The 16,780-nt window shown below is 37.8% G+C and overlaps 2 protein-coding genes across 4 annotated transcripts in view; both read left to right on the forward strand.

Moving 5' to 3' along the window:
- The first annotated feature begins 753 nt into the window (after positions 1-753).
- On the forward strand, positions 754-4,581 carry batf2 (basic leucine zipper ATF-like transcription factor 2). Its single transcript, XM_065248554.2, has 3 exons — positions 754-2,205; positions 2,312-2,419; positions 3,700-4,581. The coding sequence occupies exons 1-3, from the start codon at positions 2,128-2,130 to the stop codon at positions 4,036-4,038; spliced, it is 525 nt and encodes a 174-aa protein (XP_065104626.1). The 5' UTR covers positions 754-2,127; the 3' UTR covers positions 4,039-4,581.
- Positions 4,582-4,850: 269 nt separating this feature from the next.
- Positions 4,851-16,780, forward strand: part of ppp2r5b (protein phosphatase 2, regulatory subunit B', beta) — a 30,880-nt gene continuing 18,950 nt past the window's right edge. Inside the window, exons 1-3 of one of the 3 annotated variants that reach the window (XM_065248764.2) lie at positions 4,856-5,478; positions 6,091-6,288; positions 15,440-15,636. In XM_065248764.2, the coding sequence (XP_065104836.1) occupies positions 6,093-6,288; positions 15,440-15,636 (393 nt within the window). In that variant the 5' untranslated portion in view covers positions 4,856-5,478; positions 6,091-6,092. Of the gene's footprint in view, positions 6,289-15,439; positions 15,637-16,780 lie in introns of all 3 variants that reach the window. The other 2 variants (XM_065248765.2, XM_065248763.2) reach the window with 2 other exon arrangements.

Genomic DNA, 16,780 nt, shown 5'->3' on the forward strand with positions numbered 1-16,780 from the left:
CACTTTTTAAGATGTCTAGACCAGTGGTTCTCAAACTGGGGTCCGGGGGCCCCCAGTATTATGACATTTTTATGAAATACATTAATTTATCACGAATTCTGTGAAATTAAACCTAAAAAATAATAAGGCAGCACTACTTTGTATAAATTAATGTTTTGTTTAATTAAAATGTGAAGTTTCAGAACTGTTTTTTCTCATAAATTTTCTTTGGGGGGCCGTGAAGGAATGCACCGTACCAAAGGGGGCCGCACGCAGAAAAAGATTGAGAACCACTGGTCTAGACAGACTTGGTCAGGCTGAAAGACCAGTTTACCCACCAGCTTTGCCAGGCTGGGAGGATCAGCTTAAACCATCTAGCAGCTACTGCCACCTAAAACCAGCTGCCATTTTATGCTGGTCTTAGCCGGATTTTTCAGTAGGGTGGAGAATCCTACACAAGCTTAAACCTGGTTGTGATGTTTGTCAAGTCCTGCCATGACAAAGAGACAACCAGTGAAACAGGACCATGACCAGAAAATATCCAATATAGCCTATTTAGTGGCGGTTTCCCGGAAAGAGATTAGACTAATCCTAGACTAAAATAAATGTTAGAGCTGTTCAACTGAAAAACAACTTGACATATCTTAAAATACACCAGTACCCTTTGTTTTGCCTCAAAATGCACACCAGTAATGTTTTAAGTGAGTCATGTTTGTTAAAACTAGTCAAATTTCCTTATTAAACTAAGTCCTGGTTTAAGCCAATCCTTGTCCGGGAAACCATCCCCAAATATTGTAAAAATATCACAATATCATGTTTTTTGTTGAGTTTCTTATTAATACTCATATTTTACTGTTTTAATTCTATATGTTTCTAAATAAGTGTATTTAATGTGTTTTGCTTTGGGAATTTAAAGACTCACTTTAACATGTTAATAAGCCATTTCCTCTGAATAGTTAATGTAAAGCGTTTATATTTGTGTGATGTTCTCTTTAATGATCGTCACTAATAATGTTTTTATCACTGTATCTCACCTTTTATCATATGCTTCCAGTTATTTATGTGTTACACACCCTTTCATGTGGCTTTTCACATTACATAATGGACAATAAACAAAAGCAACCATAAAACCATTATTACAGAAATCCTCTGTAATGAATTGCACTAACTGTAGGAAAGCCCCTTATTTAACCATAACAGTAAATGTCTCGACTCAGGTTTCTGTTTAGTCTACATAAGCTTGCAACCTCTGTGTTTATAATCATGTTTATTTCATTTAAACTGTTTAGACTATTTCACCAGTAAGCCTTCTTCAACGGGCAAGCAGAACATTTTTAAAGTTTTTTTTAAATAAATGTAATGTGCCACCATATCAATGGGCACAACCATGATTATCATCAATTACAATCTTGAGACCACTATAGCATGCTCTCTTAAAAGTACACATACTGTTGTTCAGATTTTGGAAATGAACTATTAAACAACTTCACAATAAAAAGAGCTGCTATTTGCAGAAGTTTAGAATGGAAACGATGCCCAGTATACTTCAGCAAAACCCATTTGACATGTTAAGCATCATGTCAGCACAACATTAAAAATAAAACTTAGAAAATCACTGTCAATGCATCTCGCAGTTCCTGTCCAGTACTTAAACAGAGGTCCTTCCTTTATTTTTTGTTAACTTACAAGTTTTAAATAGCAAATGAAGCATGCCAACAGCACTTAATCTGTATATGGCTGTTCTTGATGACAGGAATTCCCAGTAACATTTTCGGGAAACCTCTCTGTGTACTGTAGCGCAGGAAGCGAACAATCCAAATACGGGCAACACCCTCCCTGCTATGACCTTCCTCCTAACCGGGCCATTTAAAATAATCCGAAACCGAAAACACATGAATCCTTATTGCGTCACCTCATGAAAAGAGCCATTGGCTCATTTCACCGCCTACTCCATTCATTAGCCTACACAGGGGCACGGAAAGGTTTAAATCATGACCAGGCACTTCATTCGTCTAGAGTCTAGACGATTGTTCAAACAGCTGCTTTAGGATTCATTTGAACGCGATTTAAAGAGGATATTTTCTTAAAGCGTACATGCAAGCTTTTGACTTATTTTAGCGTTGATGAAAGCGCGTCCGTTAGTCAGAGATGCCAGCTGTCATCATGGACAACTTTGACCGAAGTAGCCCTTTCTCTCAAAGTGATTCGCAAAGTCCTCAAGACTGGGTAGGAGGAATATTTATACCGTATTCAAAATAGTTGACATTTTATTAAATGATATTTACTCCATTACATGCATTATTTATATTGCTTATGTTTATTTGGATGAAAGGGCACGGGACAATCTGCTGAACCCAGGTATCAGCGCAGAGAGAAGAACAGAGATGCAGCTCGCAAGAGTCGCAAAAAACAAACAGAAAAGGCAGACGTGCTGCACGAGGTCAGTATCATACTGTCAAAATGATCATACTGTCTTGATCGTGTATTCCTATTCACCTAATCTCTTTATAGAATTAAATCTTTACTTTATTTCTAAGTATGTGCGTTTATATTCAAGCCACTAACACATTCTTTTATCCAAAGCAGCTATTCAGCATTTATATTTCATCAGTATGTGCATTCCCTGGGAATTAAAGGGGACATTTCACAAGACTTTTTTAAGATGTCAATTTAATATTTGTTCTCCCCCACAGATAATTTATTATAGCATGTTAAAATTGCCACTTTGTATGTGTTTCAAAATGCAAATGAGCTGATCTCTGCACTAAATGACAGTGCCGTGGTTGGATAGCGCAGATTAAGGGGCCATATTGTCCCCTTCTGACATCACAAAGGAAGCCAAATATCAATTACCTATTTTTTCACATGATTGCAGAGAATGGTTTACCAAAACTAAGTTAGTGGGTTGTTTTTACTTACATTTTCTAGGTTGATAGAAGCACTATTTACCCAATTATAGCACTTAAACATGGAAAGATTTTTATGATTTGTCCCCTTTAAACCCATGACCATGGGATTTGCAGCTCCTTTCCCTAGAATTTGAGCTGCAGTGAGCTGCATGATAAAAATGTGTCATTATTGCATTTGTTGGCCGTGAATTATAATTAGTATGAGTGATGGTGTATCATCCTGCAGGAGGGTTAATGTCAGAATAGCTTAAAATCATTCTGTGGTGTGTGAGATATTGTACTGCTCTTTACTGTGGAGAATATTTTTGGTAATGATTTCTTGGTAGTCCGTAGGAGGTTATGTGAAAGTGAAGGCATTAGTATTGCACAACCCTCCTATGATGACGGAGATTTCTGGGAAACACATGAATGGGACAGATCACAGCCAGACTTTTAGAGCTGTTTTTGGGGGGGTTTCATAAAAGCTTTGTAACAGTTTTGTTTAACTTGCTAATAGTTTAAATAAGCATAGTATACATTAGAAGTACTTTTCCAGTTTCAATATATTGAATAACATAAATTATTAAAGTTATATTATCAATGAACACACAATCACTGCAATACACTGTCACTTTCATTTTCACTTTCTCTTTTGTTGTACAAACATCGGAGTTTCCCCTTTTTATGCAACTGACAAATCACATCTTATACCTTCTGGGAACACCTCTCAGCTATTCTTTAACTACTTTTTATGTTAGTATTCTTTGTTTTGTTTCATTATTTACTTTTTTAAATTTCATTTGAGTATTAAAGCAACTTTTTTTCCACATAGGAACTCCAAAGTCTAGAACGGTCCAATGCTGCATATTTGAAAGAAATTGCTGAACTGAAGAAGGAGCTTCAAATCTACACGACTGCTTTGGAACAGCACGAACCTCACTGCATTAAACTGTGCCCATCTGTACCCATGACTGTTCAAGGAGGTCCATCCACAGCCACTCCCCCTTCCTCAGATTTCACATTCGTCGCAGACCCTAACCCTTTGCCAGAACTTGCATTTATGTCAGGCTTGCCACACAATTCAGTGGAGTTTTCTCTAACAGAACTTCTTGACAATACTGACTGGCATCCCTGGGACTCTGTGAATGGTGATGGCTTGCAGCAGTTTTAAAACCTTGTATATACAATGTTATTTGGTGACATAGTTTACACACTACAAACCTACTGCATACAGCTAGAAGTTCTGTTCACTTACAACCTGTGTTGGAAATGGTTGGGTTGGCTTATTTATTCACTGGGGGGGACTCTAGTTGGGTACATAGGCTAGTTTGTATTATATAACCAAAGATGTGTAAAACCACACCCCTTTATGTAAAAGTTTGCACATCGATTTGATGCCATTATGTTGAAAATCTGGAATGGAAATAAGCTGAAAGGTCCCCCCTTTGAAATTCACTCCATGGACCCCCCATTTCCAGTTCTGCTGATCATTGGTGCTAAAGTCATTTCCCTCAAAAGTGTGAATATGTTGCTAGTCTTTTTAATTTATTTAAGCTATATTTTTACAAATGAATATATTTAATGTACATGTCGTTATGTTTTGTATATACATCAAAAGACCATGGCTTATATTGGCCCAAGTTGTTTTTTATATATTTGATATGTATTTTATAAATGATCACATGAATAAATCTAATTGTTTTTATGTGTTGGAATATCACTACGAGTAGCGATCTGTCTTTCTCTGGGGCATTGCCGTTAGGGATCTCTCGACAACCTTAACGCCCATACCTTACAGCATTACATTAAGTAGTAGCCTAGTTAGTCACCACCAATAACACGTTGTCGGTAAAGTAATATCACAGGGATCCAAAAATACCTTTTTATTTCGGATTAAATAAAGACAAGCAGATAACGCGGCGGCTGAGCTGGCGTAATGTTGAACGAATATGAAGCGAGAACAATGGCCAACCTGACAGTCCCAAAACACAACGCTTGCTAATAGAGACTCAACCAGAGAGGGAGCGAGCGAGGGAAGAGGCTGAGGTAGATAACAGCTGTCTGATAAAAATACGGCATAGGTAAAAACAAACGTGTCGCTTATATCTAGTCACCTAAACGGTGAATATATGAGCACGGTATAGACATAAGATCGCGATATCTAGCAAAGGCTCGCGCTTGAGTAACGTTAAATAAATAAATAAATAAATAAGAACGTGGCTAGCGTCATCTGCAGTGTGTAGCATCTACATCTACTTGCACCACCTGAAGACAACGACTGACACTGACTGCTGGGAAATAAAGCAACGGTGGGAAAACGCGATCAACGACGGACAAGAAGGACGACAGACAGACGAAATTAAGGAAGACTATCAACGTCCTTGTGATTCAGAAGCCATTGAACAGCGGTTTGTTGAATTTGAGGGAGAGGAGGAGGAGGTATAAACGGGGTATCAGTGCTGCAGCGGCCGCCGTGATGCCGTACACATGTAGGCACGTTTGAAGCAGTTCATCCCCGCCCTGTGTGGATCTGAACCCGACCGAGTGTACAATAACGGAATAAATAGGTGGACTTTGGGAGGCTCTAATAAGGACTTGAGACGCGGAGCTGGTAATATGACGATAATAAACTGTAATTATTAAGTTATGTATTTGTAAGCGTGTAAAGGAGATATATGACAGGATTTTTAATCACGTATTTGTTTTCAATATGGTATGATTGGCCCGTGACGAACGGATAGCAGAATGATTTTTACAGCCGAATTTTAATACGGTACCGATTTATGCCTCTAATCTATAAATATTTAAATAAAGACCAAATTTAGGCCGATGACTTTCCGATGACGACAGTACAGCAGAGATGTCTTTATTGTTGCGATTAATGTCCACATCATTGTCTCTTTAATGATTTAAGATTTAAATCATTACATTTTCTCAGCGCTTATTTTCGCATCTGATCTCGTTTTGGATGGGATTTAGTGTGACACGTTCAAGAGAAGCGTCAAATTGAACCGCGTTAGCTTTCACGATCTCTATCCACATTTCGACCAGGTCAGATAACTTCTGTCTTCAGCCAGTCCTTGCTCGATCATTTTACTTTCTCCATTCAAGAAAGAACCCATTGACTTAGTAACAAGGTTAAAAGACACGAAGGTTACGAGAGCCTTCCTTCGCCGTTGGCTTCCTTCCTCGCACAATCATCTTTCGAGCACCTTCTTTGCAGCTATGGAGACTCCTACGAGGCTGCCTCCGTCGAGCCCATCATCGCCGACGACGGGCTTCTCTGTACCAAGCGCGGAGAAGGTAGACGGCTTTCCCCGCCGCTCGATGCGCCGTGCCCGGCAGCGACGGTCCCACAGCTCCTCACAGTTTCGCTATCAGAGCTCCCAGGTGGAGCTGACGCCGCTGCCCCTAATTAAAGGTAAGTTCCTTTAACTTGGGACGTGAGGTGGTCAGTTTCAAATGAAAGGTGTTAACCAAAATATACTTCACAACATTATTACGGTCATTTGATGTTTTGAGGGTACTTAAGAAGATGTCATGCTATATTGATAGACTTCCATCTCTCAATGTAACTGGATCCTGCAGGGGAGAACAGCTAGACTGGGCAACCCAGCATCTCTGTTTATAATGGTTCATATCCTAAATATCCCTAGGCTTATGTTCTGTGCCTGTAAGCTTATCAAGTTAAATTAAGTTTACTAAATATTTAGGAGACTAATCATTTAATCTCCATCACCCCAACCTGAAGTGAGATCCTGTACCGAACACATTTGTGCGATGTGGAATAAAGAAGTCTATATTATATTGAGGTCCATCATTATACAACCGTAACAAAAGCTCTGGTTAAACAATATTTATTGAACAAAGTAAGCACTAAAATGCACAGTACATTGAGTACCGATGTCATGAATAGAAAGATGGGATAGATAAAACCTAATCTGTAGAGTAACAATGTTTTAATATAAAAAAAAGACAGCCTTTTGTGATCAATACAGGATCTCACTTCGGGTGGGTGTCTAGCCATATGTATTGTTATGTATTGTAGATTCCACAGTTTAATGCACAAAGTAATGATTCACAGGATGTGATTCATTTAGGGGCGGTTTCATGGATAGGGATTAGACTAGTCCTAGCCTAAAATAAATGTAAGAGCTGTCCAAACTGAAAACATATTGCACTGACGTATCTTAAAATACATCAGTGCCCTTTGTTTAGCCTCAAAATGCACACAAGTAATGTTTTTAGTAAGGCATGTTTGTAACAAGTAGTTATATTTCATAATTAAACTAAGGCCTAGTCCTGGTTTAAGATAATCCCTGTCCGGGAAACCACACCTTAGTGTTATCCTGGAATCATCTGAGCAACAATTCCAGTGAAACAAGTTTTAGTATTACCAGGCCAGCCCTCCAAGAGATGCTCCAGCTGAGGGATAGCTGCCAGTTGATGTGTCACAGGGGCCCAGACTGAGACTCTGTCCTGCTTAACCATCCAGCTGACCTCCTTTCAGTCATTCACATGTCACAAGGACAAATCTCCAGTTTTAATCAACATCTAGAGTAGTTTTATTAATCCAATGCATTTTCTTTCAACCCTTTTGCTGGCTGTAGGTTAATTTAGTTGTAGATTTCTTAACCTAGCTGTTTTAAAGGTGGCTTGTTTTGCTTGATTCATACCTCCAAAATATGATCATACTCTTCTGGTTTATTAAAGTTGACATTGACAGTTAATTGTAAGAATGACCTGCTAACAACAGTCATTGTCTTCAGCCAAAATAGATCTTGATCAGTCTTGATTTTTTGACCTTTCTGAACTTTACCGATTCTAAAGATTATTATAGGGAGGAGTACTTTCCAGTTTTCCCTTATAGTAAAAAACAGCGGTCTTTTGATTGCATATATGATTGCAAACATACTTAGTTGATCAATTATAAGTGCATAACCAAACCTAAGTAAACTGATACACCAACCCAGTATCACGAAATTGCATATAGTCACGTATAGGGGTGTCACGATTCTCCAAATCCTCGATTCGGTTACATTTTCGATTCTGAGGCCACGATTCGATTCTCGATTTGTACTTTTTGTTGAAAGATAAAAATGCTATGCCATTATTATTTATTATTATTATTTATTATTATTATAGCTTCACATTAACATGCACATTGCATGCTTTTCCTCGCATGGAGGTTTGTGGGATTTACTTTACGCAAGAAAGCTTGTAGGATTCCTTCTTGCACGCACATGGACTTAATGCGGGTGTCTTGGACTCCTAACATCTGAAATAAATCCAAATCTCGCATCTGATTCTGTCCGAAGTCTAAACATAAACTAAATTAGTAATCCGTACGTATTTGTTCAGTTTTATGCGTTTCATGCGAGCTGAGGTAAACTATCCCTTTTGTTTAAAATATAACCTGCTGCATCTTGGCGCCTCTCTCACTATCGCCCATGTGCAGAGAGCTGCGCTCTGTCCGAAGTCAGAGCACTAGGTAGTAATCCTGTTTATGATATGCATTTCAAGGAGTTGTAGCAATACATCCCTCGTGTTTAAAATATAAATCTCTGAGAGTTTTTCCCCCCCTTGGCAAGCCGAGCAGACATGACATGGGGGCGTGGCAGCATAGACGATCCCTTTTTTTAATTCGAAGTTCGAGGGTGTCACTTAATTTCGATCGATTTAGATTTAAAATCGAAATCGTGACACCCTTAGTCACGTACATTTTTTATTTTTTTCTGTGACACAATTATCAGCGATTTTACATGACCGTATCACACATTTCTGTTTACGTGTCATTGTCATGTATTGGTTACTCAACTGTTTTGTCCTATTTTCTTACCATTGTCGCTTTGGTTAAGGGGTAGATTTACATAAAAATCAGAAAATATAAAAATATTAATCAGAAAAAATAGTATAAACCAATACTTAAAGTGACATAACGCAAACACCAAATCGAACTCTATAAACTGAAGCGACAATGGTTTGAAAAAAGAAAAAAACAGTTGAGTAACCAACATGTGACAATGACACGTAAACAGAAATGTGTGATCGTGACAGTGTCACGGAAAAGAATCAGAAATTTACGTGACTATAGGTACATAATTTTGTGATAAAGGGTTGCAGCATACACTCACTGATGGTCTTCTCACACACTATATTTTTATTTACAATAATAGTGAATAATTATTTTGTTTACAATACATTTTTAAATTTTCAGTTACCACCAATACAAATCAGTCCTTTCAACTCACACATTTTTACATAAATCCTTACATTTATTAATAAAAGATCACACTCATTTATATCTAACAAACATTTTAAATAAACTCGACTATTATTAGCCTCTGCTTCCATTTGCTTTGTGGTTTAGTTGCGCTAGTCCTGCTTTTTATGTGCATTAATGGAGAAAAGCAGGATTTGCTATGTAGACCTGCTGGTTACATAAGCTCAATAACTGGTACAGAAGGTTTCGGTATGACATACATTATAATACAAGATACAAGATGTATTGCAGCATCTCTAAGTGCCGGTTATTCATGAGGTGTTTTTGTGTATGGATTAGAGATCAGGTGAAGAAACCCCCTAAAATACCCTATTAATCCAAAACGCAGAATTGCTTATCATCTCTAAGACATTTGAGCTGTAAGGTTTGCTGCAAGCATGTTACCGGAAATGTAGGCGTGTTAATGGTGTGAGTGATACATTTATTGGTGTTTGTAAACCTTTCAAGTCTACTCTTTTTATCAGCTTGTGTTATCCCGTCCACCTCTGTAGTCACTTGGTTTTTAGAGTTTTTGTCTCTGTAAATAGCTGTTGGGTATACGCAGCAGATTTCTCAGCCTCAGATCTCTATGGGCTCCTAATATTTTTAAAACACTTTAAGCTGTTGATTTATATATTCTGTTGTCTACGTTTAAGTATGTGGATTTGCAGATAAGTTTTGTCCTTTAAATTTTATCCTAAAATTGCTAAATTTTGATTTTAGTGAGTTGTCATCTGTTGAATAATGTATAGTCAACCTGGCTGTCAGTATTATTGTACTAAGCTGAGATTTTGTCGTTGTGGTTTATTATTGCAAAGTGAAATATGTCTTATGTCTGTTCAAGAAACTCAGTTTTACAGTGCAGGCTACATGTATCTGCCCGCTTATTCCTGCAGGGTCCAGCTGGTCAGGGCTGGTGTAAGGTTACAGTACACAGAAGGCCTGCTCCCTCTCTGGCCTCCTCAGATCAATAAAGAGGGCAAGAGAGGAAGAGAGAGAGAAAATAAAAGAGCGAGTGAGTGATTATTGAGACAGCGAGAGAGTAAGAGACAAAAGAGCATTAGAGAAAGAGAGTGAATTGGATAAGCATGTGAAACAGTAAGTGGAGGAGCAGTGGTGAGCTGCAGTGCTGTAGTCTAGTGGTACACACAGAGAATTATTGTTGAGCAAAAGACTTCAGGCCAAATCGGGCCTTGTTCACGGAATGTGAATATAGTGCATGTATTTTGTTTTTAAAATTATTTGATGACTTTAAGATAAGGTTTAAAAACAACAATTACTCAAGTTTGATTTATCTAATTGCTAATAGATGTAAGGCTGTCAAATGAATCGTCTCATCACAATAGTTTGATCTTATTGCGATGATTTCAGATCACCGCAATGATTGCACATCTCTTTAAAAAACACAAGGGGGAGCTGCAGGGCATGTACAAATGAGACCGTATCAGATGGCGCTCCTTAATTGACAGTGTAACGGGATAAATGCAAAGTCATTCAATACAGTGGAAAAAACAGCATTTAAAGAAATGCAAAATTTTGATAGTATGAACTGCCAGGTAAAATATAAATTTCCAAAACAGCAATTCCAAATTTAGGGAAGTAAAGGATACTATTCTAAAGGATCTATAAGGAATTTATTTTTTTGCAGCCACTACAGACATGTGGTCCAGTACTAATATGACCTTATTATGATTGGCTACTATTTAAGGCCTGTTTTGGTATAGTTAGTTTATTTTGATTGCATTTTATTTTTAGTTATTTTTCATACACTTTATTCTGTTTATTTCAAATGAATAATTTTCAGTTTTTTAAAGATATATTCTTTAAATAAATACTTTAAAATATGTGTTGCGTGTATTCATATTTACTGCCAGGTAAACCTTGCAAAAGATTTCATTTAAAGCAACACTATGTTGTTTTTTTACCTATAAATAATGTCTCTAAAATTATTTCAGTGATAGAACAACTTTTAACTGGACAAATTGTACTGTTGCTGCAACCTGAGCAGCCTCCTAGCTGCTACAAGCACACTCTGAAAGTGGCTGTGGAGGGTAGGAAACACAGCCCCGCCCCTCCCCCTGCCTGCAGAAGAGTGTCTGATACCAGGCACTGTTGCGCTTTTGAACCACATGGGGGAGCTGTAAGTCATTTTTACATGGAAACTACATAGTGTTGCTTTAATAATCACAACAATGTGTGAAAATTTATTTTATGAACAAACAAAAATTGTATGAGAATTAAATTGTCAAAGCAATAAAAAAGCTAATTTAATAACCGTGACAGCCCTAAATAGATGTTATACGTTACCTTGTGTAGGGTGCATCCCTTCGAGATCCACAAAAGAAAATTCATGACATAAAACAATGCCAAACTTAGAATTTGAATGAAACAAAATGATACTAAATTATACAAAGTAGTGCTGTGTTGTCAAGTGTAATCTAGCCTTTTTTTCAGAGTAGCCTTATTTTTCTTTAATTGCACTGAATATATGACAAATTAATCGACAACTTTTACCCATCTGGCACCATCTCACGCCCCCTAAGGGGGGCCCACCCCCAGTTTGAGAACCATATAATATACAACAGTTTTATTATTACAGTATTCAGTGCCAGTACTTTACTGGTACTTTACTGGTTTTGGTGGCATTGCCATAATTGAATATTAATTATTTTGAATTAAAGTCATGATACTTTGAGGCTGTTTACACTTGGTATTAAGATGTGTTTTCATCGATCGGATCACAAGTGGACGAGAGAGACACATTACGTTTACACCTGGTATTTAAATCCGTCTCTTTTGTCCACTTTCGACCGCATCTGTCCTGAATACTGTGAGTGGGTGGTCTGTGAGACGGTGGGCGAGTCTCTCTGCTGTCATTCAAACGCGAGCGGGAGTAATTATGAGTTTATATGGACGCAAACTAATATTATGTCGGAGCCCGCTGCTTGTTTAGCAAGTATACATGCTGCACAGTGTTTTGTACGTTTATTTGTTGGAGCTTTCTCTGAATTTTCAGCGCAATTGATGAAATAGGATCGCGCAACTTTCACGCTTTCAAAACGAAACTACGGAGAACACTCGCAGTAGTTTTATCAATGAAAGGCTAAAAATAGCGCTGTTCACCATATGTTCACGGCAGAAGTCAAAAAAAGACGTAAAATTGGTGTTTAATACCTCAGATTAGATAAATGGGCGGAGAGAAGGCGGTCGCGTGTGGCTGTTCGAACGCATTCAACCACATTGCGTTCCGCAACTCCAAAGCGATCCGATCGAAAGTGGTTTCGACTACCTCTGAATGTGGTTGAAAGTGGACGCGTTCAAAACGTTTTGAACACCGTTTACACCTGGCATTAACGTCGTCCACTTGTGATCCGATCGACAAAAACGCATGTTAATGCCAAGTGTAAACAGCCTCTTTGAGTCATTGGAAAAGCCCAAGTGTGATAAGTGAGATGAATTAATTTACTTTTACTTTTTTTTTGAGAAATTTTTTACTGATTCACATCACAATGTCCAAGAAGCAAAAGGCAGATTTTAATTAAAAAATTATTTCACATCCTTAAACAGTCTCATGCCAAATGGATTTGTTCCTGTTTTGTCTTGATGTATTTTTCCTCATCAGTTTTCATGGTTTCGTCGTTTGACCAGAGGTGGTTTTGGTGGCCCCAAATTACGGGCACTTCTGCCACCTAAACACACTAATAATTTTGAAACCAGAAAGAGTTTCCTCATTGAAAATCCACTGCTACAAAAAGAACTACAGAGAGAGAGAGAGAGAGAGAGAGAGAGAGAGAGAGAGAGAGAGAGAGAGAGAGAGAGAGAGAGAGAGAGAGAGAGAGAGAGAGAGAGAGAGCTGGGTAGAAGGATGACGTCATCTCTCCTGCTCTCCCTGCACTGCTTTCTTTCCCTAGTCCCAGTGTTGCTTATTGGCTACTCTATATTTAGCACCTTTGCATTTACGACATCACAGTGTTTAATACAGCGATGACATCTCTAACCAGAGAGATATGGATAATTTAGCTCGTCAACAAAATTGTCGATTTAGACAGAATGTTGTTGTGATTTCTCACATGAGTCAGTATAATTCTCAGACCCTTTCTGTTTTTGCAAATAGTTTTTTAGTATTTCCAATTTGAATTCCTTGTATATCACCAGTTTCTGTCTCACACTTTCCCTGGAAAATTTAACTCTTCTTTTCTGACTGCTGTGGCTGTTGTCATGCTCTCATGGACCTTACATTGTTATATTCCCCCAACCTACCCCAGTTACTAACCCAACTATCACAAAAACCTGTTTGCAGTCTTTAATCTATGAAAAAGTACCATTTAGTATGATTTTTTAAAGCTTTTTACTTCCTGTGTTTGCGTAAACCATGTTTAGAGCATATTAAACATGTCATTATACACTATTCATGTTCCCCATAAACCACATATACCACCCCCCAGACACACAAACACAAGTCTTTATTTTCTTTATCTATTTGTTTATTCTTTCATCTATTTGTTTCTTCTTTGACCTATACCTGCCTCCTTCCACACCTCTTAAATTGGCTCTATGCGAGAGAAGCATGTGAAGGTTAAGACTAATTCATTTTTAATAGGCAGTACTCGTATGAAGTGGCATGCTGGGACTGGAAAAAAGAGAGCGAAACTGAGAGAACATTTTACATGCTGAAGTACAGGCACAGTAGGGCATGTAGTTGTGGGAGTTTTTGGATGAATGGAGCGGATTAGTTATTATGGTTTGAGTAACTGTGTCCGCAGTGGGGCCAAGACAGCGCAGGGTTAAAGATAGCACCCGCTAATCCTGTTAGCACCAGACGCCTCCGCTCATTTCTCATTAACATCTCGTCCATGCATGCACTTGTGAAAATTAACCTGCTATCTACTCTATAGATGCTAATGTGTGTGTTAATCAAACCATTTTTGAGTATATACTTTAAGATGTAAAAAGTAAGGAAACATAAAAACACATTAATATGTTTTGGAATAAAATTGATGCTACACTTCACAGTGATGCCATCGAAAATGATGCCTTTATTTGGGTGGGAGCAAAAAAGTGCTGTTTTCATGTGTATACCTTTAAATGCAAATGAGCATTCTCACTCCTTTACTAAAACAGACAGTGAGCTCCTTCAGTTAAAATAGATCTGATTCAATATTGAAATGGTGGACAGCGTACATCTTGCTGAGGGTGGGCACTATGGTAATGCAGGACTGTCAGTCAGTGCCTCTGCGTGGGGCTTTATCAGTGTGATGTCATATTAACAGAAAATCAAAACATCATGTCTAATGAGACTACTTTGGTTTAATGGGGATTCAAAAGAGAGAGTGGGTGTATTTTTTCACATTTATGTCCAAATACATTGTAAATGTGGATTCTGCATAAGAGGTGCCATTTAAGGTACTTTGGGGAACCAAAAAAGGTGCCACTGTTTTAAAGAACTCTTTGTAGCACCTTTATTTTAGATAATCTTCTATATGTGTTCATTTTGTACTTGAGAAATCATTTCTTATTATTATCATCAAAGTTGAAAATGTTTGTGTTGCTTAATGGTATGTGGTAATCACAGCGCAATATCATTTGTTAGTTGCTGAAGCATACTTGCATTACTTGCTAGTCAAAATGTCATGTGTCAGTGCTCAGTAGCAGCTTCATTAAACATCAGACTTGAGTTTTATCTGCAACAAAGTGGACTGTGTGATTTATTTTAGAGAACATCATAGTCTTACTATTGTACATCTACTGTACATCCAAACACCATAATAACACCTCTGTAAAACCATGATACTTTTTGCAATAGGCTTTATGCCCAGCTGCACTACTTCCTGAACTTCAGCCAGCTCCTTGTTTCCTGTCTGCCATTATTGGACAAACTGATTAATCCAGGTGTGTCTGATTATTGTTGTTGTGACTACTGAGGTCAGGCACACCTGGATTAATCAGTTTGTCTAATAATGGCAGACAGGAAACAAGGAGCTGGCTGAAGTTCAGGAAGTAGTGCAGCTGGGCATAAAGCCTATTCTGTTATTGCATGAGTGCCTTTATTATTTTATTTTTTTATTGTAAAGTGCTTTCCATAGCTTACCTAGTTTAGGGATTTGAACGAATATAACTAATATTGTAAATGTTGCTTGCTAGTGAATTGAAGGATTTATGTTTGAGGCCCTCCCTTGTTTCTGGACTGACATGTCATATGCAACAATATGTAATATTTGTAAACGCTCACGTGTATGAATGGAGATGTGAATGTGTCTGATGCTCTGGATTTGATGGCATGTATCTCTCTGCTCTCATTCCTGTCTCTCAGATGCTCCAGTGGCAGAACTTCATGACTTGTTCTGTAAGAAGCTTCAACAGTGTTGTGTGCTTTTCGACTTTCTGGACTGTGTTGCCGACTTGAAGGGTAAAGAGATCAAACGTGCCGCGCTGAACGAGCTTGTGGAGAGCGTGGCCACCAGCCGCGGGGTCCTCATTGAACCCCTGTACCCAGAGGCCATTAAGATGGTGAGATGGATCGTAAAAGAGAGAGAAAATGTTGGATGAGATTTGATAAACAAGCAGGGGAGGGAGGGGAGAGAAATTGTTTTGAAGAACGTGCTGGATCTCAATGCTCTAAAGTGCACTTAAAGAACCATTTATGTTTCCTTTTGTTTAGCTACATTAAAATTACATTAAAAAGCTACATTGTATTTAGCTTTGTGTGCAGTTATTTATAAAACACCTATATTAGAAAGCAGTTGAGTTTTCGTGAACCAGTCCATTTAATGTTTTGATACTAAATGTGGTGCATTGTTTTGAGATTGGGATTGTCAATAATACCAATGTTTTTGGAGAAATATGTAAATATCATAGCACTGTATATGAAAAGCGTAGATGCAAAACCCTTTAGGCCAGTTTGACATGTTTTTTTGTAAATTTGCAGTGTATCAGACTCTTAATGGATTCTGACAATAGACCGGTATTTCTGAATGACCTAAGGTCGAGATTAAGCAGATTTTAAGTGAAAGTATTTGATTACTTTCTCGTGCCGAGAGCATTCGGTTAATATCATTATCTCATTTTTGACAGAGGTAGCATTTAGATGCTTTTGCATCTGAGCTCCTCATATGAATATGGTAATAATTTAATTTAATAACTTAACATATTATAGTACCATGGTATTATTAGCACTGTATCACCACATCACACATTTAAGGGGCTAAACACACACAGTAAAGGGATAGGGGAAGAATAAAAGGATTTAAAGGATTACTCCACTGTCATAAAAAATCTTGATCATTTACTCACTCCATGTCATCCCAGATGTTTATGTCTTTCTTTCTTTCGTCAAAAAGAAATTACGTTTTTAGAAGGAAAAATTCCAGGATTTTTCTCTGTATAGTGGACTTAAAGGAACAGTATGTAGGATTGTGGCCAAAACTGGTATTGCAATACAAAACTTGTGGCAAAAACTGGTACTGCAATCACCCAACTGGTGGCCAATACACAAAATGATAACATAAACATCAGTTGAGGGCTGCAACTCCAATTTTTAAATGATAATATCTTGACAACCACTGTTGTCAGTGATATAAGTATTTCAAATGAAAATTATTTCTTAATGTCTAGTGACATATCAGGGCTATTTTATGATTAATTGATATCAATT

Source organism: Paramisgurnus dabryanus, chromosome 2 (assembly GCF_030506205.2).
Source record: "Paramisgurnus dabryanus chromosome 2, PD_genome_1.1, whole genome shotgun sequence".
Classification (NCBI taxonomy): domain Eukaryota; kingdom Metazoa; phylum Chordata; class Actinopteri; order Cypriniformes; family Cobitidae; genus Paramisgurnus; species Paramisgurnus dabryanus.